The sequence below is a fragment of the Mycteria americana genome, chromosome 1 (genome assembly GCF_035582795.1).
Source record: "Mycteria americana isolate JAX WOST 10 ecotype Jacksonville Zoo and Gardens chromosome 1, USCA_MyAme_1.0, whole genome shotgun sequence".
Classification (NCBI taxonomy): domain Eukaryota; kingdom Metazoa; phylum Chordata; class Aves; order Ciconiiformes; family Ciconiidae; genus Mycteria; species Mycteria americana.
In genome coordinates, this window is record NC_134365.1 from 155072635 (window position 1) to 155090057 (window position 17423).

The 17423-nt window shown below is 43.2% G+C and overlaps 1 protein-coding gene across 2 annotated transcripts; it reads left to right on the forward strand.

The window, feature by feature from the left end:
* The first annotated feature begins 6052 nt into the window (after nt 1-6052).
* Nucleotides 6053-12296, forward strand: ATP4B (ATPase H+/K+ transporting subunit beta). 2 transcript variants are annotated; one of them, XM_075491940.1, is made up of 8 exons: nt 6053-6164; nt 7525-7653; nt 8853-8966; nt 9731-9930; nt 11261-11317; nt 11406-11414; nt 11877-11969; nt 12135-12296. In XM_075491940.1, the coding sequence occupies exons 1-8, from the start codon at nt 6053-6055 to the stop codon at nt 12294-12296; spliced, it is 876 nt and encodes a 291-aa protein (XP_075348055.1). The 2 variants fall into 2 exon arrangements, with proteins under 2 accessions (XP_075348055.1, XP_075348056.1); XM_075491941.1 differs by lacking the exon at nt 11406-11414.
* The last annotated feature ends 5127 nt before the right edge of the window (nt 12297-17423 follow it).

A 17423-nucleotide genomic window follows, 5' to 3' on the forward strand; every position in this document is an offset into this window, starting at 1 on the left:
CTGCACGTGCACAAGCAAGGGGACACGAGCACGGTCACCCTGATGGGCTCACCTCCCAGAACTACCAAACCTGCCTGCTAGGGCAGGAGGAGCTGTGAGCGGGGCAAGAAGATGGAGAGGATGGAGAGGGAGGGCAGAAGGGGGAGCGCGGCTCCCATGGCAGCAGCAACGGGGAGATCGTGAGGCAGTTTGCAGCCTTTAACCAGACCTGACAGGAGGAGAGGTCGAAATGTCAAAACATCCAAAGAATAAAAACCTCCTGAAATTTTAAAACGTTCCATTTCAGGGTAGCTCAGCGTCAGCCTGGGTTAGCCTCTGCTGTCACATCGCCTGGGGGTTTAAGCTTGAGCTCCTCTTGTGCCCTGGCCAGGGTGATAGGACAGGCTCCCCGGCCGGGCAATGCGGTGTCTGCTGAGGAACCCCCCGTCCCCATGTGCAACCCCGCCGCCGTGTCGTGGGAGCCCCGGCACAGCCCTGCTCCCAGGGGCCGAGCGGAGGGACTCAGAAATAGGGGGAATTACTACTCCTGAGGGGGTCTTACAGAGCAAGCAGGTACCAGTTAATCTATCCTGAACCAAAAGCAAGTGATTCGTCCTGGTTAGACATCAAACAACAAGAAAAAAATCTTCTCATTTGGATGAAGCAGCCTGAAATAAAATACTGTATTTTTGTATTCTCAGTTAGAACTGGAGAAGAAAATAAAGAATTAGTAAAGTCAACACTTACTGATTGACAACTATGGTGCTTATAGGACTACAATAACATACGCCGCACCCCTCGTGTGCTGCCTTCTAAACCTGCGAGGTTTAGCTTTTTCTAAGCATTTTTCAGCAGAGTTCATCCCTGTGCAGAGAACATATGCCTGTGGGCACAGTGCCTGTTTTTCTGAATTACCTCTCCCAAAGCGGTTGGAAGACGTTCACACAGAGACCTCGGGGGCCGCAAACCACGGGTGGAAAAACGATCCTTCTCCGTGGCCTGCCGGCAGCTCTGCACGGGGAGGGAAGGAGAACGATGCCTGTGTGGGTTTTGGTAGTGGTGCGTATGTGACCGCCGAGGTTGGATGAGCACGATGCGGAGCAGCCACCGAGGGTTTGACAGCTGCTGCTACGCTGAGTTAGTGCGATTCGAGAGCTCTAAGTCGGGGAGAGAGGAGCAGAGCTGCTCGGGGCTGTTGCAGGGGTTCTCCATCCTTTCCGGCCAGGGCTGTAGGACCTCCAACATCAGGTCGTTCCCGTGACACTGAAGACGGTGCAGTGCACACTTGTTTTCATGAATTCCAGCAACAGACCTGGAAGTGACGAATATAGAAATGCGAAGTGTTGCCATATAACAACACTATCACAAGTTTTCAGTGTTAGGTGTCCTTTTCTGCTTCACATCCTGCTAATCAAAAATAGATTAGGATTGTAGATGCACAAGATGGTCTGTGTGGCAAGGGACCTTTGGGGGTCACCTAGTCCAACCCTCGCCCAAGGCAGGGCCAGCCCCGAGGGTACAGCAGGTTGCGCAGAGTTGCACCCAGCTGGGTTTTTAGCATTTCCAAGGATGGAGATTGCACTGCGACTCGGGGCTGCTGTTCCTGCATGTGACAACCCTCATGGAGACAAGCTTTCTCCTTCCAGCTCGCCAGACTTTCCTTTGCTGCCACCCGTGTTTGTTGCCTCGTCTCCTTTTGCTGTGCTCCTCAGAGAAGAGCTTGATGCTATAACCTCCCTTTAGGCCACCGAAGAGAGCAGCAGGATGTCCCTGCAGCCTTCCCCTGCCGCTGAGCAAGCCCCGGACACGGGGCTCCGCATGTGGCCTGGTGAGTGCTGGATGAAGGGGAATAACCCCTTTGCTCAGCCTCCCAGCTAAAAGCCTGTCAGAAGAGCTTCTTCATGCTGCCTGGTACGTGGTTCACGTTCCTTGCTGGGAGGGTGCGCTACTGACTTGTGTTCAACTTGCTGTTCAGCTCAGTCCTCTCCTGCAGCACTGTCCGTCAGTCCCCGCCTGCCCTGTGCCATGGGGCTGTCCTGTCCCAGGTGCAGGGCTCTGCCTTTGCCCTCGCTGACCTCAGGAGGGTCTGGAGGGCCCCTCTGTAGCTGCCTGACGTCTCTCGGGGTGGCAGCCCTGCCCTCCAGCTTGTCGACCACCACGCCGCGGTGTCCATGGTTAGTGAGGACGTTAAACGGCCCCAGCACCAGTGCTGGCCCCTGAGGGACACCACTCCATACTGGTTGCAGCTGAATGTCCTCCCACTGAGCACTGCGCTGTAGTCCTGCCTGCCCAGCTGCCGTCCACCCCGCCCTGGTCCTCTCTGAGCCGACGCACAGCTCCCTGTCTGGTGGCCGTGTTCCAAGCTCTGCTGATGTCAGATTGGATGACGTCAAATTCAAAAGCCTCCACCTTTGCCCACCAGCCCACTCATCTCACAAGAGAAGACAACCAGGCTGGCGGGCCCTTGGTAAATCCCAGCCACCTTCTTGTCTTCCATGAGCTTGCAAATAGCTTCCAAGAGGAGCTGCGTACTTAATGAGCAGTTACTTATTTTCTAACCAATCCTATTTCTTTAATTATATTTAGAAATCATGCAAGTGAAATGGGAGTTTTTAATGAAAATTGCTTCTGCAGTTATCCATCTAGTGTTAACTGGTCACAAGCACCAGGCGACGGCCACAAGCAGTTGGCTGGTGGCAGCCACAGCACTGCTTCCACAAGCAAGTCTTGTCTTTAAGTTCGATGCTGGCTCAAAACTCCTGGTGATTTCTTCAATAAAATGCAAGTTTCTCAGCTCATATCTACTGATGTATCACTCTCCAAACATTAACATCTCTCATTTTCACTGGGAAATACCTGGCATTTTCATTAACAATTTCCAATACTGGAGGAGAAATCTAAAAGAGAAACCATCTTAATACAACCACCCACTGTTATATGACTTTGGTTTTCCTACTTCTGTTTTTTATGTAAATGCATTTCTGTAATTTATTGGTTCTAATATATTTATGTATTTAATTTCTGCATCAGTTGAAATTATGTACGTAGCTTATTATACAATAAGGATATAATAAAATTATACTAATTCTATTTACGCTTTTATATTAATGTGGTTAATGCATTTATCTAATTTGTATTTTTGGAGCTTCTAGTCAGAGCAGATTTCCATCCATAATATTGTTCTGCTTTATTCTTACCTTTTATTGTAGATACTGCTGTTAACTTGGGGTGGTCTTGTTTTCAGTTTTCACTGAACTTTACTAATGCCAGCTTAGAAATAAGGAAATTTAATTTAATTCATCCACTTAAATAATTTAGCTTCCTTACTTTTCCCTAATATAGCCGGGACTGTTGAATCTAGGCTAGCAGATTATGTACAGGTTACAGGCAGCATTAAAAGCAGCCAGGCCCTCCCCCTCCATTTGAAATCTGCCTTTCCTTTCCTTCAACCATCATTTTCCTGCCTGTTCTGTAACACGCAAATCCCGACCGATTTCTTTGACCCCGTTGGGATGCAAGCAGCCGACGGTGGTCCTCTCCCATTGCCTGCAGGGTCCCGTGGAGCTCGCTCTCCCGCACGTGGCTCTGCCCTCCCGGTTTTACCCTCTCCTTCGTGCTCCGCAGCCACGCCTGGGCGAGTGGTGCTGAACTCAGCAGAGTTTTAGGTTCCCCAGCCAGCGATAGATGGGAACAATGGGATATAACATGAGAGAGACGAGCGCATGAAATCCTTGGCCTCAGTTTTGCTAGAGTACAAACTCCTAAGTTTCAAGAGGCTCCATTTCGCCTCCTGTGCAGACGCTCGTGCTCAGCCTCAGCTGTGCCGACCCGAGCGGTGCCTCCTCGCCCTTACTTGCAGCGGAAACCCTGCTGTCTTCTACACCTTCTTCAGCGTGTGGAAACCCTGCTGACTTCTACACCTTCTTCAGCGTGTGGAAACAGAAGTAGCAACATTTTCCTTTTGAACATAATTTGGGATTTAATTGTGTTATGAATAATTAATCTGCTTGTTGTTTAGATTTAGCTGCGTACTGAAGTTGTGTACTGTTAAATTATCACCTTTCTGCAAGGAGGGTCAAGATTTACATTTACTTCTCTTTCTTTATAAATCTTCTAACTCCCCGTCCGAGTCCAGTTGCTCCCCTCCATCCGATCACCAGACGGGCTCCTGCTCAATACGGAAAAAAGTTAAATCTTCCTGAAAACCTGCTACTTCCCTCCCTGCTTTTTCCCCTAACCTCTTCACGCCTCTGTTCCCATTTCTGAAACTGCTACGTGGGAGCCTCCACAAGCCTTTTACCTCTGGGTAGCTGTTTCATTTTCATCATTTTCAGGCCACTGCCCCATCTCCTTGTCTTATTTTAACTTTAAAAAAAAAAAACCCACGTTTGTCCTGAGTATTGGTCAGCTCATGGTGTAACGACTGAAAGTACCTTTCTGTTCATCCTCCTCTCCTTTCTATGGGAAACACAAATCGGTCAAATGTGTGTAAATCTTATTTTTCTTTTACTTGACCTGACTCCTATCTCATCATCTGAAAACAAGTTAAATCGCCCCAAATTGGTGGCTATTACGCTAAACTATCATGCTGCTTGATCTGAGGCAGCAAAGCACAATAAATCTCTCTCTCTGTGTTCAGAAACTCAGCACTATTTAGCTGACAGAATAACCCAGCTGGCAGGCTCAGTTACAGCTGTCTCAATGTCCAAATAATCCAAAGTCTCTCAGTCAGCCTTCTCATATGTGCCCATTTTAAAGATTTTGCCCCCACCATGCATCCCGTGAAGTGAGTGAAAGGCAGGGCACGCCAATATACCCGGTTAGAAGGGATGAAACCCTGGTCCTGCTGAATTCACAAGGTAACTTGGGGGTTTGCCATTACTGGGGTCCGATAAGAGAGTAAGAGGACTACTGACCAACTTGGAGAAGTGGCCAGCACGCCAGCCTGCCTGGCAGGGCTTTCTAAGACCCAAGCTCCCCTTGCAGCGGGGGTGTTTAGAGAGCCCGTCGGCTCTGCCATCGCCGTGCGCCCTTTGCTTTCTGTCCGCGTGGAGCTGCAGGGGACACTTCTCAGGCCTGCTCCTCTGTGCACAGGGCGAGCTCAGGGCTGGGCGTCTGCTCTGAACATACCAGAGCCTTTGGCTGTAAAGCAGGTAGAAAAGGTAGTTAACTGACACCCATATGTTCTCCGCTCTGCCTCGTCGTATACCTGTGTGGCAAAACTTTTATTATATTATTATATTATTATATTATTATATTATTATATTATTATATTATAAATTATATTATTATAGTGTAAATTTTATTGTTTATTATTTATTTTATTCTTATATTCTTATATTATTTGTTCTTTTTCTCTCCTCCATCTTTCTTCTGGCTTTTCTGGTGGCGTGCTGAGAGGGAGGCAGAGAGAGTCAGCAAGCAAGGTGGGGATACCCTCCGAAGTTGAATTAGCATCGTCAGAGACCACCTAAAAACGTTCCCCACAGAAAACAAAAAAACATTGATCTTCATTTCCCCGCCTGCGCAACACGGCAAACACTCTGGGAAACGGTGCTTTTCCCCACTCACTCCCGCTGCGATCTCCTGTATCCCAACAGATGGCTGCAGGTTGCGGTGGGAGAATTATATCCACTATTTGCAGGTTAATTGGAACAAAAAAAAAAAAAAAAAGAAAATGAAGTCTAGAGAGAAACAAGTTCTCCTTCGCTTTATCTGCTCTGATAACAGCTATCGCACTGAGTCTATCGCAAGCCCTACGGGCCCTCGGCAAAATGCGTAACTGCCGATCTGCTCAGGTGGTCAAGAGAAAGGAGAAGGGCATTTGATAGGAACTAACTTTTCTTTGCCAGGCTCAACACCGAGCATTATCAACACCTTTTATAAAGAATTGTATCTGCTGCAGGTTGATAATGGTGAGCAGGGGCTTTCATTGGTATAGGAATTAATCTCGTTGACCTTCAGCGGAGAAGAAGGTATAAAAACCAAAGTGTTTTTCTTGGGCGACTGTTTGGGCAGGGTTGAATTTCTTAGTTTCTGAGGAGGACGCGTTTTGGGGAAATTTTGTGAGAAAATGGCAACTTTAAATGAAAAAAAGACCTGCAGCGAGCGGATGGAAAATTTCCGACGTTTTGTTTGGAATCCAGAAACAAAGCTCTTTATGGGAAGGACCTTAATTAACTGGGGTAGGTTTTCATACACGAAAGTCTTCTCTTCCTTCTGACATACTTAAAAACCTTGGGTGGGGAGTTGTCCTAATGAATGGGACATAATGTGGTGGTAGATGTGTCGTAACAGTTGAAGACATCAGTTCTCATATATGCTTCTGAGCCGCTTTTAGGGTGGCCCTGTAAGCTGAATCAATGAGATCAAAACATTGATCCAAGTAGTTCCTGCAAATATAAGGCTGGAAACTGATTTTGGACCAAATATTTCAAAAGGACAAAACTTAACACATTAACAATTAACTTGTTAATAGCGGAGGGGGGTGGTTACAGTATGATTCTGACATTGCTGGCTATAGAGGGTTCTGGTATACGGAGAATTTTGCTTAGTTGGTGGGCTTTGTCCAATTTTCTGGAAACACATTTTGCTTTTCTGAAATTAATTTCTAAATTACTGTCTGCTCAGTAGATCTCTCTTATCACCGCGTGCTAACGCGAACTCGTGTCTACAACGACAGCGTGTTTGCTGATCTACGTTCTGGGAAGGGCAGCTCTGACCATTGTAAGGAAGGTCCCTGCTCTTCCCACAGACCGTAACAGTAGCTGCAAGTTTCCAGATGATTTTTTGCTGCTGTGAAGCCCGTGAGCGTAGCTTATTAGTCATTCTTAAAAGCATGATTTTACAGAAAATCAAACTGAAATGTGAGTCTTTCCACTTTGGAGAGAAGAAGGTGCTATGAGGCACCGATGATTACAGGGAGCGGTTTCTGATGGCCCCCCAAAAATACTCACTGGCTGCTTGTAGGGCACCAGCCGCCTGTAAGATAACATGATGCACCCACAGACAGAAACACAGCATCATTCTCCATCTCACACCAGAATAAAAATGCACCACTCATCCACATTTTGCTGAAGGTGATTTCAGATGTTAAAGGGAGTGAGGTGGTACGGGTGTAAAATCAACACACCTGAAATACTGACATCTGTCATCCAAATAAGACAAGGAGCAACTTGTTTTTGTTGAAGAAATACCTCGGCTGTGTCGCTTAGTCCATGTTAATAAGCAGATAAATGGTCTTAATATGTGAAGTGACTTCAAGAAGCCACACAATCTTTTAAGCTTTAAATAATCTGGGCTAAGCACCAACTACTTCAAAAATCCTTGTAAAACTGAACAAATTTACAGCCAATTTTTTCTAGAAGAATATTCTTCCGAGTGTAGACAAGAAGATCCAAAACACCAGTCCCTTCGCAGGGAAAACTTCCTGGGGCCAAGGGCAGGAAGGGGATGGCTGCTGCCGCCGGGACGGTCCCGGCTGCGGAGCGATCACTGCACCGCCTTGCTCGAAAAATGAGATTTTGCCCTCATTTTTTTCCACAGTGTGGATCAGCCTGTACTACCTGGCTTTCTACGTGGTGATGTCAGGGCTGTTCGCACTCTCCATTTATTGTTTAATGAGGACGGTGAATCCGTACGAGCCGGATTACCAAGACCAGCTGAAATCCCCAGGTACTGCCACGGTCCAGCCGGCTGCTGCCCGGAGGGGAGTGAAGCCCCCAGGCTCCCGCAGCGGCTGTGTGGGGCTGGGCTGGGCTGAGAGGCATCGGCAGAGCCCGGGCACGAGGGGAAACAAACGTGGAATAAATCAGGTCGATTCTCCCCAGACGATCCCTGCGAAGTTTAACCTCCCCTCACACCACTTCCAGGCTTTAAAATAAAATGTGTCACATTTATTTCATGTATTCATTTTTATATATTTATATATAATAATATATATTTTAAATATATGTAAATATATAAATATATACTTCCTCTCCCCATGGGCAGGGGCCAGCCCCTGGGGAAACCCTGGTTTCTGCTCCAGCCTCTCGAGCACCCCGGAGGGTTTTGGGGTGCCCAGCAAGATGGAGGGGCACCGGGGTGAGCAGTCTGGGGTGGGTATTTTCACACTTGCCAGCAGCTTGTGAAGTCCCTAGGAGAGCAGGAATCCCTCCCCACTGGGATGTGCTGTGCCAGCGGCCAAGCAAGTAAAAATAAGACAGGCAAAGACACATGGGATTGGAAATAAAGATTTGTGGGACATGAAGTGAGACTGGGGAGGGACAAGACAGTATCAGTGAGAGATCGTCAGTGCTTACTGCTAAAACTTCACCCCCCTAATGGCTTGTTTTTACAAGCAATGGGAAGGAAAAAATGACTTTTTCGAAGCTGTAGCCCTAAAAATTATTCTGTCTGCCTGTTCCTGAATTTTGAAGTTTCCTTTCCCAATATTCAATAAGCTTGATGTTTGCTGGCAAAATAATTCCTGTAAAATATTAAGCGTGGCTTTTTCAAAAGCTGTTTCTCACACTGCAGTACTATCTGTTTCTTTAACCTGACATGACTATTATAACTGTTATTTTTAACAAGTCCTGGGGAAATCCAGTGCAATTGCTGGAATGATTTTGCAAGCTGTTCTGATAACAGCATGGATATATACGAAAAGAAAAGAGTTTAGCAGTAGCAGAGGCTTTAGGCTTTCGGTTGAACAACTCAGAGCTGAGGCGGTGTCTGTATGTGGTTAAATCCCCTCCAGCAAAGGCTGGGGATCTCATACGCTTACAATAACAAGTTTTGATGCGGCGTAATCGCTGTTGTCAATTTAAATAAACAAATCTGTGCCTGGCACCTCTCCTCTGCTTTGCCTTCCCTTTTCTTCCCCCATGCAGGTGTAACGTTACGACCCGACGTGTATGGGGATAGAGGACTACAAATTTATTACAACGTATCCGACAACAAAACCTGGGAAGGTTTAGTGACAACTCTTCAGACTTTTCTGGCAGGTAAAAATCAGGTTTCCTGCATAGTATTAAAGAAACATGCTGTTGCATCTCCCTTATTCGGTCTGAGGACCTTAAGTCAGTGTTTCCATTTTCTATTTGTCCTTCTGAAATCAGAGATTTTGAATGAAAAATGCACCTTCTGAAAGGGACAAGCAAATCACCTCACAAATCTATAAATCGAACACATGTAAATATGTCTATTAAAGCAGAGCTTTTAGTTGCTGCTTCAGAGTTTTTACTTTTTTAAATCTTGAATAGCCTTAATAAAATAGGCTAATAGAAAGTTTGAAGGAAGAGGGTAAAAAAAGGTCTTCAAAACTAGTCTCATCTAAATTAATCTAATATTGTCCATGACTACAAGTATCAAAGTGCCATAATAAGTCTTGTGATGCTGTTGCATAGTGTCATCAGGAGTATAGTCAAAGTAGGTTAGGTGCTCCATTTGCCTGTTCGTATCTTAATATGTTTATATTCTTTGTGAGCCTTAATATCTTATTTCTCTTTTCTCATACACATATTGAGAAAAATTATATTTGAAATTGACTTTATATGGAACTATCAACACAAATTGCCAGCCTTAACTTAATTTGATCTCTTTTTTTGCTTTGCCTGGGTATTCTAAGAAAAAAAAACCCAAACCAAACAATTTAAACTTTCCTCATTCCATCTAATCCCAACTTCACTTGAAGTACAGTTTCCCATGATATAACCTCCAGCCTGATATTGGGATGTACATGAACGAATTTTTTCCTTCACTCATCTAGCGTACACACCGGCTGCTCAGCGTCTGAACATCAACTGCACCAGTGACACATACTTCTTTCAGGACACCTTTGATGGCCCGAATAAAACAAAACTATCCTGCAAATTTACCTCAAATATGCTTCAAAACTGCTCCGGCATCACAGACCCTACTTTTGGATTTCCAGAAGGAAAACCCTGTTTTATTATAAAAATGAACAGGGTAAGTACAGGCTCAAGGTGCCGAGAAGGAAAGAATTCACCAAAGAAAACCCCTGATAGCTCAAGTCTCTGCTTGGGAGCTGCTACATTGTCTGCTGCCACGGCCTCTAATCTCTGCTTTGTACTTTGGGAAGACAAATTAACGTGCTCTTCCCAGAGATCTTCAGAGTTACCAGAGACATAGCGAGACTTGGTCACCACCCTAGGAAAGTAATGTAGGGAAAAGTGATCTGTAAACCAACTCTCTCTAAAGGTTTGGGTTTTGTTTAGTTTTGTTAGCATCTCTGTAGCGCTCTCATCCAACTAGTAAGTAAAACAGTTTCACCCTGCAATACTGCGATCCTGTGCCTTCAGCTAAGGCGTTAAGATGTGACGGTAACTGAAGTAACTTCAGAGAGGTGATACTTGCACACCTTATTTCTCCAGCCTGCAAAGAAAATCTTTAGCAGAACCTGTAAAAACAAAATTCAAACCTGGTGGATATTTTTTTCACTAAAAACCACAAACACATTTCTTTTGGAGAGGAAAAAGGGAATCTTCCATGCCTCCTTTAATTTTTTCAGGGCATAGAGAAAGGCATAAGCATTTTTTGATTTCGGGTAAGATGCTGAGCCTTCTAGTTCAATTTCAGTACAAAGCGAATAATTCGTGTTCTCCACCAGCTCCTGATAGACAAAATCACTTCATTTTCGGTTGGGCTTGCACCCTAAACTCAGGCAATGAATATTTTCAAGAATCTGTGCAAGGTCCAGCTGTGAGAGGAGAGCTGTGCCCCTGATTTTGGCAGGTGAAACACAGGCTTTTTCCCAAAAAGCCTTTGCCTCCTTCAGCAAGGCTGCACACCAGCCCTGGCAGGGGAAAGGCAGGTGGACAGTGCCTGGGGGGGCTTTACCTCCGCTCGCCTTTGCTGCTACAGGGTGTGACACCACTATTTTTGTAGGATTCAATGGGACCATGATTTTCCGCCAAAGCCATGGTTTTCTAATAAGACATATAACGAAAAGCACGGGGATTCAGCTTTTCCTTTATTTTCACACAACTAGCTGCTTTAAGAGACTGAGAGCAAGCGGTACAGGCAGGCAAATGAGCTGGACTTGCCAGGAGGTGCAGCCAGGAAAGAGCCCGCCTGCAGTGCCCATCCCGGGCAGCACAGAGTCCTGCTTCTTAAATATCCAGCCACAACATGTTTTTTTCACCCAGACACATAAGATGAGGTGATCCCTTTGCCTTATGCAGAAACATTAAGCAGCATCTGAAGCTCAGTTAATTGTTTGCTTGGTTTTATCTCAAAACAGTTTCCAAGATGACCAAATGTGTGTTTTCTATTTCAGATTATCAAATTTTTGCCTGGCAACGGCACTGCACCAAGAGTGGACTGCACATATGTGGTAAGTGTATGAGGTCTGAGTCCCCATACAGGAAAAGTTTCAAGCACTGCAGTTTTGATAGCAAGTGAAGCGCAGTTGTGACCAGAAGGATTACCCTGTAGTTCTGGAAACCAGATCATTCTGACCAAATACTGGGAATATTCTCAGTTCCGTGCAATTTCTCGCACCAGCAGACATCCTAAGAACAAGGAAAAAATGTTTATTTTAAATCACCTGAAAAATTGTTTTTCCGTGCTGCAAAGAACATTTGCTGTTTGCTTTCAGCTCCCACTAGTGAAGTTCACGCCTCAGAGCAGCTCCTTCAGGCTCTCTGCACATTTCAGCAGGTCCCCATTCACTGAATTCACAGCTGCTAGGAAAGAACACTTGCCTGTTTTTCTCGGCAATAGTAAGAGCGGGAGATTTCCACTTTTATTTGAAAAATAAGACCAGCGCTAAACAGACTGCTGAACTTGAGGTTTAATACAGGCTGCGCAGCTTTTAGCAGCAGTAAAACACTGGCCCAGGGCTGGCTTACGATTGCCCAGCCAACAGAGCTGCTTTCTTGCTTTATGCACAGGGTGATGAGTCTCGCCCGCTGGAGGTGGACTACTACCCCGTGAACGGTACCTTCAACCTGCACTACTTCCCCTACTATGGAAAAAAGGCACAGGTGGGTGCTCATGTATTTCGGTATCACTTTTCTTCCTTATCTTTGTATAAGATGAAACGTATGGAGCATCTCTGCAATCTTACGAGAGCTGGAGAGAAGGCTAATTTTAAGACTTTATTTTTAAATTGGTAGTGTAAAATTAAAGTACTGCTTTTTCCCTCCTAGCCCAGCTACAGCAATCCTTTGGTAGCTGTGAAATTTCTCAACATTACGAGGAATGTAGAACTCAAAATAGTGTGCAAAATCATTGGAGCTGGAATTACCTTTGATAATGTTCATGATCCGTATGAAGGAAAAGTGGAATTTAAATTGAAAATAGAAGACTGAGCAGCAAGAGACACTTCTGAAAAACACGTGTGAAGAGTAAACTTACCTACTGTCACACTCATCCATATTTATTTTCTATGATTTCCATATAAATTTACACAAATTACAGTGCAGAGACATTTTCTACTGAAAGACGACCCATGTAGCTAAAAATCAAGATACCACTCTCAGTGTGTGAAGGAGATGAGGATTATCTCGATGTACATAGCTTAATATTCCATGGCTACGGTATGGTGCTGCCTTCACGCAAATATTTGTACAAAACAAGTTTCCTCTAAACTGAGCAGCTGTGCCTTCAAGAAAATAAGTATAGGATCAAAATATCATTTTCTGTCACTTTTCAAATCATAATAAATAATTGATGTATGATACTAAATCTTGGATATGGAGAAATAATTAGATAGCTAGAAAAAGAAATCAATACTTTGAAATACTAGCAAGTAATGTAATTCTCAATCTCTCTTGTATAGGATGTGTAAATTATAAAAGCATATTAAAATTGTCTGTATCCCAATGCGTTGGGTTTTTTGTACTAGTCAGGCAAGTTGGATTTTTTTAGTTGACAAATCAATGACTGCAAAAGAAGTGAACTTGAAACCTGTCCTCTAGCCTACTGATTTTATTGTACCACTTACAACTTCTGTATGTACATAACTTAATAAAAATGACCGGTAAGACTGTAACATCCAGGTACATCTAGGAGAACTGTGTTTATTTAACTATTAGAGGTTGTAATTTGTTTGGGTTTTTTTCCAGTAGAATAGCCCTGTATTGCAATGATGAGTTTTGGGTTCCTTGGAATAATCTGGAAGATGCTTAAGTAACACTAAATCTTCAAGTGAATCTAAAATTTGAGAAGTCTAACTCTATGACACATGATACAAAGACACAAGATTGCTGTGTCTGTATAGTATGTTTATGTTAGATGAAGTCCAGGATGCTTCAGGCAGAGAATAAACATTGCACAGAAAAAAAGATATTCAAGAGAAGAATTGATTTTACACCTTCACTGCCTGGACATTTTAGGAAATGGGAAGACATTAACAGGTTAACCTCCTTACTACAGTGTCACTCAGATAGCCAGCTTGCAGAAAGAATCCAGTTGGAGGGGAATATTTCCCCTTCAAAATGACAGACGGTATTTGAGCCTCTCTTAGAAAAATTGGGCATTCTGCATTTCACAAACAATAAGAACATGCATCTTCATATACGAACCTCCCCCCCCCCCCCCCCCCGCCTTTGATGTTTCAATGTTTACAGTGGGACTTTGCCTCTCTTCTAAGTGACTGAATGAAAATCAATTTTATATCCTTATTGGAACACAGGCCTCCCCCTGTGCGTCTTTCCAAAATAACATGGAAAACAATAAAATAATAAAATACTTTTGATAACTAAACAGTAATTTATGCTCAAAGGTAATTCAAGGTTGTCTATAAACAGAGCATTTAAATATTACCAGGAAAACCTTGGTGTCTCTAACATAGGCAGATTCTCTGTGTGACTGTATTGGATTTAGTGTCTACAATTTGCACGTTTGAATTGGGCAATGCAGTAGTACAAGCTCACATTTTAGTTAGCGCTACAGCACAACACAGGAAGATGCTGAACAAATTTCCCAGGGACTGGGTGTCTGCATAGCCACAGCTTCGGAATGACAGCCTAGACTGACTTTACAAAAAAACCTTTGATGGGACAAATACATTGAAAGGAAAGACTGAAGTGTCCCCGTGTTGGCCAAAGGATGATGTGTTCTGAGGTCAAAAAAAGGGTATGCAGGTCCACCAGGTCTGGTTCTTTAAGTACAAAGATTGTCACCCTGAATTTAGATTTCTCTTGAACTTTTAGCCATCTAAGATTATTCTCTTTCTTTACTGGAATTACAAATAATAATAACACAGAGCAAGGTTTGTGGCTAGTGCAGCTGAAGTAGAAAAGCTCTGTGAAAGCTCCGAGTGTATTAATCTGGGTATAGTTAATATTAGCTTGCCTGGAACCCAAATATAAGCACACTTAAATCACAGAACAACCAGCATGCAACTATTTTGTAATACTGTGATGGCACAGCCCAACACTACGTGCAAGCATTTCATGTAGTGAGCAATGTAACCACCAAAGCAGCAAAGACAGACTTGCGCAGCTGCACTTTGGAGACACCCAAGCGACAGAAGTTACAAGATAAAGACCAAAATAAGCACAGGGGAAGGAAAACAGGCAGAGCATCCTCCCCAAGGCACAAGAAGCATGACTGGCAAAAGCAAAACCAAGTTAAGGAGCAGCTGAATCCCAGGGGGTGGGATGCAGGTGGGGGGGGGGGGGCAAGAAGCATAAAACACCCACAATGACAGGGGAGAAACGAAGACAGACACTTCCTCTGGTGGAAGAGCTCTCCAGCCTGATCGCCTTTGCCTTGGAGACTAACGAGGACCTCGGCCATCGGTGCCAGCTGCACAGCAGCAGCTCCATGCTATTGTATAGTCACAGTTAATTTAGCGTACAAGGGTAGCGTACAAGAGACTAACAGTTTTATATACATAGCGATAATTGTTAATAATATGCGAGAACTAACCATTAGCACAAATTGTGTTGTTAAGGAATTAATTCAGTAGCTTGGTTTTAAACTTTAAAACTAGCCTCATTTATCAGTCTTTTAAGCAATCCCATTGCAAGTCTCCAATTCCTTGAGAGAGACAGACAGACACACATGCAAGAACATATAAAATGTATACAAATATACATATATATGTATACATATACAGATACACATAAATTCAGTTGCAACATCAGAGATATTTGATTGGACCGAACAATACAAATGGGAAAAAACTGTCCGGCCACATGGGTTTGTGGTTAGGAAACTGAAGCAGCATATTTAAGAGCGAAATACAAGAGAAAACAAATTCCTGAGTTCAGTTGGGTGTTGAGCAGCTAGGACATGTGACAGAAAAGGCAGTTAGCCCATGTCTCCGGAGCAGCAGAGGGGGCGGGCAGGCCGATACCAGAGGAGACGACTGGGTGGCTGTCAGTGCCGGGCTGTCTGCCCTTTTTCCTATCAGCTGTGCAACAGGGAGGTCAGCTGGGAGAAGAGGCATAGGGAAGATAATAACATGCCATGAAACTAGTATCGTTGACGCCATGATTTTTTTAGATCCAATAAATTTTAGTTTCCAGACTTATCCCTTAAAGGGGTTAAATAAAACTCTTGAAGATAAGAGAGAACAGAAACACGGCAGTTGCTCTGAGATGTATCTTCCGCTCCACACCTCTGTCTATTCTTATGAATATTCATGTGACTGGTAAAGCCAATAATTGCAGTGTAAAGTCCTGATGTCTAGTATTAAAAATGATGAAGAAAAACTAACAGAGTGCAGAAAACCACTGAATACAAGCTCCTTGATGCTGAAAGGATTTTTTGTGCTGTGACTATGAGGCTACAGCAAGTTCAAAACGTTTGCCCTCTACCTTTCAGAACTGCTAAGTACTATATATTAATAATTAAGTCTTTGCTTAATGGTCTCACATGATGTCATTGCTATTGCACTTGGGAATTCCTCTCATAATTTCTGGTTTTAATCTCTTACCTGTAATAAAAGTCAGGCAGAGATTGATTCTGCAGCAAATAAAGCTGTCTAACTATGTGCTACTTTCCGTAATTGGATGTATAACAACGGCTGCATCAATAATGCTTGCAGAAAATATTTTATGCTTTGCACATATACTGCCTTCACAAGCTTCATTTCTTTCAGATACAAAAGTTCAAGCTCAAACAAAATTATCTTGTTTAACATAAAATAAAAATGTGCATGAAAGAATGGGTGTCCTTTTCTTTTCCTCAACTTAATTTGAAAAACTCTCTCTCACTGGGAACAGAGACTGTTCACTTTTCTTCTCTTTCAGTTTCTTGTTCTTGATACCAGAGTGATAACAATGGATGCATGGCACTTCCCATTATGTCAAGAGCAGAAATTGGGCTGAAAATTCCCTTTTTAGGATCCCACTACATCTCTCTCCCTTGGTCTAAAGAGAAAGAACTGAATTCTGGAGAGACATTTGGGATAACACCCTTCATCATTAATGCATGTATTTATGTGTAGTCCTACTGTTACCAAAGTGGGAATTCTATCATTCCAATCAAAATATATTCCAAGGGTTTATTACCATCTTTATCAACTAGATAACTAAATTCAATTATTCTGACTTAAAGTCCCAGTCCTTAAATCTTGTGTCACTTTTCTCTCTGATATTGATGAGCCTGTTAAAATGGTATCTTTTTGTGTGACCTAACATAAATCCAGTCTTTCTTTTTCCCCCCAATAAACCAAAACAGAGTTCCTTACATCTCTTACTAAAAGACCTTGACGTTAGGTATCAAATAACTGGGGGAAGGGCTTTTTTCTGAGTCTTTCCCAATTTTTCCAATACCCTTTCTAAATGATGATGCTAACAAATACGTAGCTGCTCACTATTGGTCTCACTGAATGTATTTGGGTGTAACATCACTTTCCAATCCATTATTAGTTTTACCTATACAATTGAAATCAGATCAGCTAGTCCCTTAAAACACCGTGTAGAAGACATATGCAGTTCTTATCCTCCTCGACAGCCAGATTGTTTTTAGGATCCTACATTTTCAGCATATAGTCTTACCTCCTCTAAGTGTAGCTTGAATTCTTTGTTCAAAAGATGTGTAGTTTAACCATAATATTTTTTGGACATGCCCTGCTTGCCATGCAATTCACATTAATCTGTCCTTTTCATTGTCTTCATTCATTTCTAACCCGTATCACTTAAAAATATTTTTTCATTTTCTTCTGGGTTATTGAAGAAAACATTAAACAGAAGTACAATCTTACTTGATGCAGCTATTCAGTCAGTGATAATGCCACAGAAACTATTTTTGATTCAGCAGTGAACAGTCATAACCCTTTAACATACAATCTGTTGATATTGTAAAATACGTATTTAAAATCAGAATGCAATGAAACAGAAAAGGCTTAAAGATGCTGAAACACATCCATCGTTTCCTTCATCAGCTAAAAAGTTGCGATCTCCTCCCATATTCATTCGATAAGGCCTATTCTGTATTTTATCATTAATAATTAACCTTCCAGGCTTTTAATTTTCTTTTAG

Excerpts from the sequence above, each read along its gene's own strand:
- ATP4B (XM_075491940.1), top strand. The coding sequence starts at position 6,053 with ATGGCAACTTTAAATGAAAAAAAGACCTGCAGCGAGCGGATGGAAAAT. Across the intron at positions 6,165-7,524 it reads AAGGACCTTAATTAACTGGG|TGTGGATCAGCCTGTACTAC; the intron begins GTAGGTTTTCAT and ends TTTTTTCCACAG. Across the intron at positions 8,967-9,730 it reads TCTTCAGACTTTTCTGGCAG|CGTACACACCGGCTGCTCAG; the intron begins GTAAAAATCAGG and ends TCACTCATCTAG.